General features: G+C 40.2%; 1 protein-coding gene across 3 annotated transcripts in view; it reads right to left on the reverse strand.

Annotated features, from left to right (window-relative positions):
• The window catches only part of ACOX3 (acyl-CoA oxidase 3, pristanoyl), a 64067-nt gene that overhangs the window by 13779 nt on the left and 36439 nt on the right, over positions 1-13849 (reverse strand). For all 3 annotated transcript variants that reach the window (XM_084627291.1, XM_084627289.1, XM_084627290.1), the window contains 6 exons: positions 10207-10303; positions 9736-9918; positions 7378-7500; positions 6100-6220; positions 4062-4184; positions 3103-3216 (listed from right to left, as the gene is read on the reverse strand). In XM_084627291.1, coding sequence (XP_084483417.1) covers positions 3103-3216; positions 4062-4184; positions 6100-6220; positions 7378-7500; positions 9736-9918; positions 10207-10303 — 761 coding nt within the window. The remainder of the gene's footprint in view (positions 1-3102; positions 3217-4061; positions 4185-6099; positions 6221-7377; positions 7501-9735; positions 9919-10206; positions 10304-13849) is intronic.

Raw genomic sequence — 13849 nt, forward strand, 5'->3', positions numbered from 1 at the left:
CATGACCACTCTGGTGAGCAGTTTCTACTCTGCAAAGGTACTCAGGCATGCACTCCTCCCACTTTAAAGCCCTGAGTATGTTTGAAATTCCACTTCTTGTTTGCTCGGAGTGGACAGCCCACATCGCATCTTCCCATGCCGGCTTTCCACAGCAAACAGGCTCCCGTGTGGAGTACAATGGAAGTTGCTGGATCTGTTGGGTCTGTGGGGAGAGGAGGATGTGCAGTTGTAGCACCAATCCAGCCATAGGAATGTTGACACCTATGAGCAGACTGCTTGTGGCATGGATGAAAAGGGGCAAAAAAGGGACATGTAGCAGAGCCGTGCGGAGATAAGGCAGGCGTACCAGAAGGCACAGGAGGCCAACCGTTGCTCTGGTGTGGCACCAAAAACACGCTGCTTCTACAAGGAGCTGCACACCATCCTCAGCAGTGACCCCACCTTCCCTGCCAAGAGCCCCATGGATACTTCGGGGGGACTGGAGGCAGCAGCCAGTGGGTCAGCCCTGAGGAGGTTGAGTTGAAGGAGAATGTGGGGCAGGCGACAGGCTCGTCTGGTGGCGTGGCGAGCCAGGATCTCTGACTCCGGAGTGGTCTAGCCTGTTCCAGCAGTCTGGCTCTGGTATGCCTGAAGCAGGAGATGGGAGCTCTGGTGAGTACTCATTTTACTTTGATAGTGCATGGTTGCATAAGGTAGAGGTGTCTTTTAATTTGCTACATGGTGCATGTGGGAGAAGGGATTGAAATTAACAACACTAGGTACTGTTTGCGTCTGCTTCACATTTTCCTGTGCAGCCACGCAGTGGAGGTCTTGCAAAACAGTTTGTTAATGCACACGGGGATCTCCTGGGAATCCTCCATAGAGATAAAACGGTTACCCACCTTCTTGTAACTGTCGTTCTTCAAGATGTGTTGTTCACATCCATTCCAATCAGGTGTGTGCGCGTGCCGTGTGCACAGTCGTTGGAAACTTTTTCCCTTAGCAGCTCCCATCAGGTTGGCTGGGGAGGCCCCTGGGGTGGCGCCTTCATGGTGCTCAATATATGACCCTGCCGACCCAACCCCTCCTTCAGTTCTTTCTTACCATATGTGGCGGCCGTTGGAACTGTCTCACTTGCCTTGCAAGTACTCCCTTAGCTTAGTTATCTAGCTCTCTTTTTTTCAGAATACTGTTACTAGGTGCTTGCAGTGATCCCTTGGGTCAAACCCTCGGGTCAAGCTCACCATGATTAGCGCTCTGGCCATGCTTGCCAAGGAAAAGTGAGAAAGAGGTATGTAACTTTTATGCGTTTATGATTCAAGACTATGAGTCAAATCACAATACTGACTCTGTGTACTGTTTCTTTTGTTTCTGCAGATGTGCTCTTGAGGGCCAGCTCCTACACACTGTCAGATAAGGAGGTGAATGAGGAAAAGTAAGGGCAGCTCTCATTTTGTAGTCCTTGTGTTGTAGGGCAGGATTGAGCTCTGCACAGAGTTGAAGGAAGGTGGCTTTATGCACATGAAAGTTCTGCAGCCACTGCTCCTCATCCCATATCTGCATCACAATCTGATCCCACCACTCAGTGCTTGTTTCCCGTAGCAACAGTCCACCGTGTGCAGCTGTTCCGTGAATACCAACATCAATCTTGAATTGTTTCTTTCCATGGCACACAACAGCTCATGAAATACTGCAGGATCAGCAGTTCATAACACTTATCACTAGACTGGTGAGCAGTGCAGGATCCATGCTTTCAGGCAGAGATGGCAGGTGCAAAGTTTACAGGGGCAGTTGAAAAATGTCCTGAAATGCAGCTGGAAGACCTTGGAATTTTGGGATGGAGAAAACTCCCAGAACTCTTAGCAGGAGAAGGTGATGACTTGCATAGTGGGATAGCTACCCACAGTGCACTGCTCTCTCTGTCAGTGCTAGAACACCAACTGTGGACGCACTCTGCTGACACAAGGAGCATTGTATGAACATGCACAGGCGATGTAATTATAACAGTTTATGATAATCGATGTAACTTAAGTCGACTTAACTCTGTGGTGTAGACATGGCCTCTCCTAAAAACAATACAATAGTGGAGGACAACTACCAACAAATACAACTTTAGAGGAACAATAACAACATTTTACTTGAAGAATACATGCAAGCCAATATTGCATGAAACCATTCTGTCTAGCAATTTCATGCTAGAATTCAATTTGCACATTTTGTGCCAATGAGACATATTAAGAAATGAAAATTTGGTCCCTAGTAAATTGCAGTGTGCATCACACAACATAAATAAATAGTAAAATGCAATTTGATGGAGAATATATTATAAGAAGTGATGGTTGACCTGAAAAAAGCACTGGATCAGGTAAGAATTCAAATGTTCAGCTGTCAGCTTTTCAGATCTAGAGTTGGACGAATAATACAGAAAACTTTGTACATTTTTATAGGATCTTTACATTTTTGAAAAATACCAACTCTATAAGTTGGCTGAAAAATAGCAAATATTTTTGCCAAAAAAAAATCATCAAAAATTTGAAAATTTTAAACCAGCTCTGTCTGATTCCTTTTGCTGTCTAGAAAGCAGGCTGAAACGACATAGCACTTCTCACGGCGACCCAGGTTACAAGTAGCTCAAGAATAGCACCTGTTTTTAGTGTGTCTGTTTTGGAATGAAACCAAAAGATGAAGAGCTGTGCAAAAGTAGGAATAAAAACACCCAACAGATCAAGTTAATTCACATTTTAATCTGAATTAGTTTACCCATTCTAGTTCTCTTGCAGTCAAGGCTCTACACATATCATAATAAATACCAGAGGAAAAACATTGCTTATTAGGGATCATAGAATCATAGGATTAGAAGGGACCACAAGGGCCATCTAGTCTAACCCCCTACCACGATGCAGGATGTTGTGTCTAAAAGGATGTGCCGTAATTTGAGCTCCCTTGAATACTGTGAGTTTGGAAGCATCACTCAGTCTCTAATGCTTATAGATAAGCTGTCTGCTTACAAAAGATGGTGGAAAAATACAGAGCGGACAAAGAGAGAGAAGAAAAATCAGCTGGCTGGGTGGAAGGGACAGAGTGAAAATAACTATTTGTATCGAGAAAATAGAAAATGGCTACCTGAGGAGTCCATGCAGTCTTCAACACTAGAGGCTGTGAATTTCTGGCCAAGAATAAGACTGTAGTCTTCCAAAAAATTTACTGTTCCAAGAGGGGATGCAATAGGAGCTTTATCTGGAATACCAATGATGAATTGATTAGTTACAAAGTCGGTGTCAGACTATTTTGAGGTAAAACACTATCCTAGGGTTAGGTTTACTCTTTCTTGATAGGCCAGGTGCAGAAATGCCAAAATATTTAGCTTATTACTGCCTAGTGGGGATTCAGCCGAATAAGGAGAGGTGAATAAGTGCTGAGGAGCTGACCTGGCTGGTTGCAAGCTCCCAGTGGAGTGGATATTGTAGATTCAATACCCATGAATGGGTTTTCCACACCTGGAAGATCTTGGCCAGAATCTTTGCCAGCAATTTGTCCCGTGATCTTTTATCCAGAAAACAACAAAAGGCTATAATAATAATTATTCAGTTCGGCTCAACATTCTGCAACTTGTACTCTCAGTGCCTAGCACCAGAGTTCATTTGGAATGAATGACACGGATTCAGATGCTATTTAATGCGTATAAGGGTGGTCGGAGATAGATAGCCTTTATATTATTTTTCAAGGACCACAGAGCCCCCCTCTCTGTGCAGAAAGCTTCCAATGACTTCCAGTGGACTTGGGAGTTTGAATCCCTAGCAGATACAGCACCAAGCCCTACATTACTTTTTATCATGTTAATTTTTCAAAACCTACTTACAACATGGAATACAACTAGTTACAACGAGGTCCAGATACTGTGGAGATTGATGCAATAGAAATATATAGAGAGAGATCAAGACACTTGTTTATGAAGGTACCTAGCATGTTATTTATGATCTACAAATAATGATTAAATAAATTCTGTCAGTATGAAATGATCTCCTAATCTTGTTACCAAATCACCACTAAATCTAAAACAAGATATAGTATGACATGCTAACCTTGGTGTTTAGCATTCACCCAGCTCAGTAAGTAGTTGCTGGTTTGCTGAAGCAGAACGTTATTGTCTCCTTCATATGTGCAGTTTGGGTCATTGTCATTTCGAATATCACCTAGACGATTCACTTTTAAAAGAAAAAAGTCACAAATTTTAATTCATAATGTAACTCAATCATTAGAAACATGGGTCAAAAGAACTTGGAAACAATTATGATTAAAAAAATCTGTGATTAAAAAAAATAAGAAATTGGAATCAGTTTCCAATACAATATAATTATTCTTATCAACAGATGACGCTGAAAAGTTACCCTTTGTTTACAAAACTAAATACATGGGAGCAAATTTTCAGAAGCATGACATCCATTTTATGAGGGCAATCTGCATGTGCAAAATCTGCATCTGTATTTCTCCTCCTTCATAGGAATTGCAAGGGCAGTCTGGATAGTTGTAACTGCCTGATGGCCAGTGCAAATATTCCACTTCGCACCTGAAATTCATTTTGTGGGTGCAGATTTTGCATCTGCAAATTGGATCTGTGTGACACTGTACCTCAAAGTAGCACCCTGGAACCCCCATCTTCACCACTGTGATATGATTATGATATGTTTTGTACAAAGAATGCCTTGTGAGCTATCATTTAAGAAGTTTTGATCTGTTGAACATTAACATCCTGTTGAATTGTATGTGCTATCATTATATGTGACGTTACGAAGTACTGCTCTGTATGTGTTACTGAAATATGTTGTGAAGTGGATTGCACAGCTAGCCTTTCAGTAGCAACAAAGGAGCAACTATCACTGGCCAGATAGGCGTTGATGGCCCATCAAGAAGAATCCACTCTTCCAGAGGCTTCTCGGAGAGGGCACGTATGCAATGAGGGCTACCTAACCCCCACCTCACAGCAAGTATCTTTCTAGCAGCTGGAAGAAAGTATAAAAGAGGAACAGTGACATCATCACTTGGCCTCTCTCCTCCCGCATCTCAACACCTGGGAGAGCATCTGGAAGACAAAGAGTTTGAACCAGGGAGATTGGTCCCAGGCTGGGAAGGGAATCTAGCCTGTGTATTAAGGACTGTGAGCTGCCTGTAACACCTATTAGGGTGAGAAGAGCTATTTGATTCAGATCTTGCTTTGGCCATGTCTACACTTACAAACTTACAGTGGCACAGCGGTACTGGTATAGCTGTGTGGCTGAAAGAGCACTTGTGTAGCTGCGTTATGCTGACAGGAGAGAGCTCTCCCGTCGACATAATAAAGCCAGCTCAATGAGCGGCGGCAGCTACGTTGGCAGGAGAGGGTCTCCTGCTGACACAGTGCTGTGCACATGAGCACTTATGCCAGCAACACATATGTCGCTCAAGGGGATATTTTTTTCACACCTCTGAGCGACAAAAGTTTTGCCAACATAAGTGCTAGCGTAGACATGGCCATAGTCTGTTAAAGTTAGAATTTAGACTGCGTTTCTATTTTTATTTCCTATGTAACCAACTTTGATCTCTGTCTGCTACTTATAATCGTTTAATATTTATCATTCTGTAGTTAATAAAACTGTTTTATATTTTATTTAAAACTGTGTGGTTTTGATTAAAGTGCCTGGGAAATCTCAGCAACGGTTTGAAAGGACTGTTGCACGTCCCTTTGTTGGCCTGACAAACTAATTAATGAGCTTGCACTATCCAATGGAGTCTTGAGCAGTGAAAGATGGTATATTTCTGGGGTGCAAGGCTGGGGTGATTGCTGGGTGTGAGTCTCCACATGCTGATGGCTGAGTGATAATAGCACCTGGAGGGGTTGGCGGTTTGTCACTGGCATAGCATTGTGAGAGACCGCCCAGGCTGGAGGGTTAAGGGGGCATAGCGGTCCGACCGCTCCAGGTTGTACCCTGGGGACACCATCACAATATGTAAAAAGGAAGATGGGGCCAAAGCTCTTTTGAAAACTTACTGCCACTGATACATACACCTGTACCCAACAAAAACTGTGACAGAAATGTGTGCAAACAATTTTTGACTTTATCTATTCAGGAATTTGTAACTTACTGGCCAGGTAACCATGTCCTCCACAAGCTTCTCGACATTCCTGTGCCGCTTGCTGGGCAGTCCAGGAGGCCAGTGGTTTACCACCAGTAGACAAGGCATGAATCTCACGTCCAATTTCAGCCTTTGTAAAAAAAAAAAAAAGGTCATGGTAAATAATGTTTTTTAAACAAAACAAGTACAAGAATACACACAAAAAGCTATGGGTGAAATTCATCCATGCGACTGCCAAAGTCTTGACCAAGACCAGGGATTGAACCAAATACTAAAAACATGAATACCTCTTGAACAAAAAAGAGCCAGGCTCTCTAGCTGTGAGCTGTATACAGACCCACATCCTCTATGGACTGGTCACAAAAGGAGACACACTAACCGGGGTGCAAGGCCTACACCATTTAACTTGGCTTGCACAAAGCCTGAGGGTTTAAGTGAGAATGAAGTGATAAACAGTCACTGTGCAGACCTTGACACAGGGGTGAATTCCACCTTAAGTTATTACAAAAATAATTCTACTTACAAAAAGACTATAAAAAACTATATAGTGCACTTATGCTGGTCAGAGTCAGGCTCTGTAAAGTGCAGAGAGATCAAAATATTTCCTTGACAGAGATTGCCAAGAAATTCATTGTACTGCTCATTTAACCCACATTTCATAAATGTTAATATTTTACGTTATTTTCAAATGTATTAACTTGAACTGCAAACTTGAGCCTGACTCTGAAAATATATTGTTCTGGCTTATTACAGAAACTCTCTGACATGTATCTCATGCAGTGTCAACTTCAGTTGACCAAAACTGAATCTTCATTAAGGCAATGCAGAGAGGCAAGGGGGATGAGGTAATATCTTTTATTGGACCAACTTCTGTTGGTGAAAGAGACAAGCTTTTAATCTTACACAGAGCTCTTCTTCAGGTCTGGGGAAGGTATTCTATGTATCACAACTAAATACCAGGTGGAATAGATTATTTAGTATAAGTAGTGCATATTGCAAGAGCCCATTGAAGGTGCAGTGACCAGTAATTACTTAGGCCTCTATTCAAGAAGAAACATCTCTGTTTAGGAAAGAACTCGAACGTATGCTTAAATCCCATTGAAGTCATCAGAACATAAACCCATGATCAAAGTTACCTGCTTTCCTGGCCTTTAACACTAATGTTTCTCACCACTCGTCCCCTCATTTCTGAGCCACTTGTGTATACAGGTCCTTGGTTTAACAATTGGAAGTTTACTGCATTGAAAACCCGAGTTGCAATTAAAAGGATATGTATAAACATTTCACCTGTCTTGGACTCTTATCCTTCATCAGAAGACCTATGTGAAATTCTATGAAGTTCATGAACAAAGACTTGGAGAAATGGTCTAAGGCATATGTAGCTGCCAGATAGGGAAGCAGGCGCCATTGCTGGAATGAAAATTAAATCTGTGTGAGGGAAGGTTGATATATACATATTATTAGGGGCTTTTCCAAGGATACTCAGAACCCCTGTGGTATATTTTTTCAGTTTCTAGAAAACTACCATATTTCAACTTCAATCTTCTAATTATTAAGAATTAATATAGTTATAATACATTAATATTAATATAATTCTATATTATCCAAATATAGACTATATTGTTTGCGTTTATGTTCAATTAGTAATTAGAGGTGGATGGGAAACAATTTTCCGGTCCCACAAAAATCTGAGACTTCAAAAAAAAAATTCCCATCCCAAGTGAGGACAAATCAACTTTTCATAAACCAAAAATCCCCACCCCCCAAAAAGAAGAATTTGGGTCAACTGAAACATTTAAATAATTTTGAAATGTTTTGATTCTGTTTTTGTTTTTTTCCTACCACAAGTAGTTTAAATTTCAAAATGAAAAGTCATTTTGTACCAGAAGGTGGAGTTTTTCATTTCAAAAATAATTCTGACAATTTAAAAACTTCTTTGGATTGAGAAATTTGTTGAAATCAACCCTCTCCAGTGAACAGTTATGGTTTTGACAAATTGGCATTTTTCAATGAAAAATGTTTCATTGAAAAATTCCCAACCAGCTATTTTTGTAATGGCCCTTTAAATCAGTAAAGTAAATAAACCTTCTTCACAGGAATGCTCATGGTGAAACCATCCAAGTTCGTGGTTCCTATTAATTTTTGATAAACATCAGATTAAACCAGCACACTGGTTCAATGAAATTCTTTGGGGGCAGAGATCATCTTTTTATCCTGTGTTTGTACAGTTTCTGACGTGGGCTACAGCAATACAAATAATTATTTCTATATTTTCAAAGGTTAATAAAGAGAAAAGGCTAAAGTAATGCACACAAACATGATAACGAACTGTGCATTGACAAAACCAATGGTAAGGTGGAGGGTATTCTTCTTATTGTTTTCTTTAATACCCACAATGTTGTAGGCAATGTTTACACACAAACACCCTACCCCTAAGAGCTTTCAATTGATGATGACAAGCCAAATCAAAAGATGAGAAAGAGAAATATAATCAAAAGAGGTACAGTTGTTATATAAGTTATGCACTTCTTGGTTTGTTAAATAATTTACACTTCAATGGTATCTGACTGCCCCTAATTTATTTATGATTAGTTTGCCTGTTTCTTGACGGCCGCAAGGAAGAAGTGGGTCTTGAGGATAATATAGAGTACAGCCCTTATGGGTCAGTTGAAGGAAGGTGCTCCATGGATAGGGAACAGCATGGAAGTAGGTGCAACACGGGTTGTGGGAGATGTGGAAAAGAGGGTAGTCAGGGCGAGCATCACCAAGGGACTATGGAAGAAACAAAATGTGAGACAAAAGCAAATAAACAGAGAGGGGCAGAGCTGTGAGGACCTTGAAGGTCAGGATAAGAAATCTTGAATTTGATGCAGTGGAGAAGTAGAAGTCAGGAGAAGGATTCAGCAGATGGGGTTACATGTTCAGAACAATAGATGAGGAAGATGATCTTAGCAGCTACATTTGGAATAGACTGGAAGATGATGTCGATGTAGGGCAGACCAACCCAAAAGAAAGCATGATGAAAGTTGATATGAAACCAGAGTTTCTGAAAAGTAACAAGTTCCCTCCCACCAATGTCAGAAAAGTGCTTCTAAGAGCTCAATAATATATTTGGGTTTCAGTATTCCAGGGTCTGATTCTTATTTACACAAAGCCGATTTACACCTCTCTGGCAGTGAGAGGTGGGTGCTTTAAAGCCTCTTTACATTGCCAGATTGATGTAAAGGGGCCTAAGGGCTTGTCTACACTTACAGTGCTGCAACAGCTAGTGCTTAGTGAAGATTCAACCTGTGCTGACGGAAGAGATTCTCCAGTTGGCCTAGGTACTCCATCTCCCCGAGCGGCAGTAGCTATCTTTGTGGGAGAAGCCCTCCCAATGACATAGTGCTGTCTACAGTGGGGGTTACGTCAGTATAACTATGTGGTCAGGGGTGTGGCTAGAGAAGTTGGTAGTATAAACCAAGTCTTACTGAGAATCAAGCCTTCAGAACTCTATAGGGCCAGACATTCAGCTAGTGTAAACTAGTGTAACTTCATTGCTTTCAATGCAGCTATGCTGATTTACTTAAGCTGAGGATCTGGCTTTATATTTTAATACATTGCCTAGATTTGAATGAAATGCCGTATTGTAGATTTAGTTAGTACCTGCATTTGGTATTCCAGGACTGGTATTTCTTCTTCATCTGTTGGTCCAAACTGACGGCGTGTGGCTGAGAAGCGAATGGCTATTGATAAGGCAAGCTTTAAATTAACCACAGACATGCCTATGATCATAACTCTACCACTGGACAAAGCCCCAAGAGATGCGCCAAAACGCTGCTTGAGATCCTGAGGGAATAAAAGACACACTAAATGGGCAGGTTCAGCCATTCCATAGCTTCATAATTGCACTGCCTGCAACATCAGAATCGTGGTAGTTATGCCAAATGCTATACTTTCAAAGGCTCACTCAAGGAGTTAGCACCCATTGACTTTAATGGCCAATGCATTACTAAAACCCCATTCAGATCTGAAAATAGAAGGGAGCAGTTAATAGGTTTGAAAAAAAAATACAAACAATTCCTTCATAGCATATTTGATAGACTGGATTCATTGCACATACAGTTCATCGCATACCTTAAATGAGCTGACGTATACCCCCTCAGCTGTGACATCTCCAGTCCTGTTCAAAACGTTTTCTTTAGGTATCTTGACATTGTGAAACATAGCAAACCTGTTCAAGTAAATAACTATATTAATAATAAAATAGGAAGATGCTTCACGACATAGCTTGGGTATATGCCCCAACAGATGGCCATGATGCATTAACGGCTGGCTGCATGAAGATTTCATGCACAACAGTGAACTGAAAACAATATCACACCACTTTAGAGTCAGATTCAGCCACAGAGAGGAGGATGCCTGCGAGAATACAGGTCTCCACATAAAAAAGTTCTATGAAACGCAAGCTGGGTACGTTTTCTGTTACTCTTTTTATTTCTTATGTTAAATTTGTTTTGGTTTTTCGAAATAAGTATGACGCCTCCAGGAAAGACCCTCACTGACTGCACCTGTATTTTTTTTCTGCTGAGTTATTTGACCAGCCAACATTTAAAATATCATGTCCTGTGATTATCTTTAAAAGAAAGAGATTTTGCAGAAAGAAGAGCAATGAGAGGAAGGACTGTCTTCTGGTTAAGACACTAGACATGGACTTATGCAAGCTATTTCACTCTGTGTCTCTATATACAAATGGGGACAATGAAACCTTTGTCTATCTTGTCTATTTTGAGTCAGATTCTTACACTCATATTCAGGTCAAATCATGTGTAACTCCACAAATAATACCATTGAACTGAATGCCTCATTCGTGATGTAAAATACTGCTTAATATAAATAAGGAAATCAGAATCTGGTTCTGAGTTTGTAAATTCTTTGGGGCAGGGACTGTCTATTACTATGTGTTTGTACAATCCCTAGCACAACAGGGCCCTGAATTTGATCAAATATCCAACATCAACAAGAACAATATAGAATCAACACAGTGAAAGGGAACTGGAAAAAGGCATTATTGTACAGGACCTCCAGCTATGATTTTTGCTCGCTGATACGATGTAGCATCTTAAAAAGAAATTAATATTGATAGAAGCTACATAAACAGGACACATCTTTTTCAGAAAATCATGTACTAGTCATTTTCAGTCAATTAGACAATAAGGGCTGGCATAGTATCATAACAGCAGCTCCATTTCTGAATATCTCAGCATCTAATATTGCTTGAAAATCTGTATTAATAATCAAAGCAAATTCCTCATACTTGCCAATACAGGCAAATATATTTAATAGCACGCGAGAGAGCCAGGTCTTTTACATCAATAAATTATACAAGCTTTACAATGCTACATGTACTTTAAAAATATGAGTAATTTCCAAGGAAACATATCTGCATATTGTATTTATTCTGCCTCAGAGATACAGGGCATTTTTTGACTGAGCAATATATACTCATACAAATGGCTGAAATGTGCAGACTAACTGAGCATCAGATTCTTGAATCCTTACTCTGCATATAGACTCACTGATTTTGGTGGGACTACTTACAGAGTAAGGTACTACATGGTGAGAGTGAGGGTGGTGGAGTCAAGTACAATATTTACAGAAATCCATCTTGGACAATGGTTTTGGATCCTCTACAAAAAATGTGGGTTTTTTTAAAGATAAAAGATCTTTTGGTTTATATGCAACCCTCTGCTTTCCCCACCCCTGAAATAAACCCATCAAAGCTAAAATAAATCCCCAACAGCCTGTCCCCGCCTAATATTTGATAGTGACAAAATGTACAGGCTAGGTACAACCACAGCATGCCTGTGATACTAGGGTCTCCTCTTGTAAACACTTACTGGGGGGATGTAATGCTTATTACTACTGCGAGCTGTCCTACTGAAGTGAATGACAATACCCCCAGTAGTAATTTCGGTGGAGAAGACTGTAACCTACCTCATGGACCCACACAGGTTCTTAATACCCCTTACGTCCCTATATGAGCTACCTGCATTCCTTGTGCGAGCACAAGAAGGAGGGCAAGTCCTAGAGGCTAACAGCTAGTTTCCACCCACAGAGGTGAGCAGGGACTTGGCAAAACATAAGTGAAACCATCTGAGATAGCTGAGCCAATCTCAGGGATGGACTCATCCAGTCCAGCTTCTTTCTCTCTAAAAAAAAAAAAATGGGGGACAGGGTGAGCAAAAGACCTATCACAGTCATGGCTGTTGATTCTAGAAGGAAGCTCCACCCCTGCTTAAGAGTTGCTTCTGACATCATTACCTGTGGAGAGGTAGGAGCAGGCCTATAGGCAGCAGTTGCTACCTGGAGAAAGATGCCTCAGGCAGCAAGTGATTTAAAAAGTGATGGTCAATAAACTAGTATCTCAAACCATGCTTTGAAGCCAAGGACAATTCCATTGCTTGCATCACTTCTCCATTCATAAATCTGATATACTCTGCTAAATTTCACTACTAGGGAACTTTCTATTAGTTCAATCTTAATTGGAAGCCTGATATGCATTCAGTCACATGACCCTTTTAAAATCCAGCCTCAATATTAAAAGTTTAGTAAACAGAACCAATCTGATTTGTGTAAAATTAGCATATGGGTACAATTCTGCAAATACCTATGCATGCTAATAACTTTACTTATGTGAGTAGCTCTGTTTATTTCAGTATGACTATACACTTGTGTAAAGTTACTCATTTAAACATTCTGAGCCTTTAATACTCAATTTCAAGTCCAGCGAGTCTCTTTTATAACACCATACTGAAGATGTATAGCTATTTATATGAGAATATAAATTACCCAAATATTCTCACCTACTAATTCTAAGAAGCAAAAAAAGAAATAACAAAATAAGTTGCGTGTTGCTGTAGTGAGTGCTCTTAACGGACCAGCTACAAAAGCAAAACGCCAGACATACAGAGTATTGTTTCATTGTTTCTATACTGCATAAAAGATTATCCAGAATGACCTTGATGGAAAAAAAATCCATACCAGCACATTTCTTATAACTAGTGAACCAGAAAATTAAATTACATTCGCTTAACAGTAACTGATCTTCTCGGTATTATACTTTATGGGTTACATATTTACTGCTTTTTCCTCAGCTAATATCTAAATAAATACATATAGCAAATGGTAAAACCGTTAAAAAGCTTGAATAAGTGAGCAGAAAGATAATTTACAAATCCACTGACAACTACCGTGACTGAAGAAGTGAGATTTATTGTTTATGAAGACTAATGATGAAAATAAAAGCAGACGCATCTAGGACTCTGGATTTGGATGGGCTTATGAAACTACAGCCAGTTCTCCAAGAACTGTTATGCTTTTAAAATCTTATTTTTTTTATAGTTAACCATACAAACCAATTGGAAGGTGATGTTGGAACATATTAAAAATAAATAAGATTTCATAAAGTTATAGATCACATTTTGAATGGCTATTCTCTCAGAAAACATAATAAACAGACACAGATCATATCTGTCAACAAGTTTAGGGGAAAATCCATTTAAATGAATGGAAGAGCACACAAGAACCTACGCAATGGGCAAGGTACATGTAGTGGTGACATTGGAATCCACCTTTCCTGTGGCCTCCAGAGCAGTTAGTGTGATCAGGGCTCGACTCATTTTGTGTTCTGACAGATGGCTCTTCTCTGTAAATATACATTATTGGGATAATTCCATCGGGGTCTGCCTCTGGTTATGTGTTCTTCGTCATGGATAAG

The sequence above is a fragment of the Lepidochelys olivacea genome (genome assembly GCF_965140295.1).
Source record: "Lepidochelys olivacea isolate rLepOli2 genome assembly, chromosome: 4".
Classification (NCBI taxonomy): domain Eukaryota; kingdom Metazoa; phylum Chordata; order Testudines; family Cheloniidae; genus Lepidochelys; species Lepidochelys olivacea.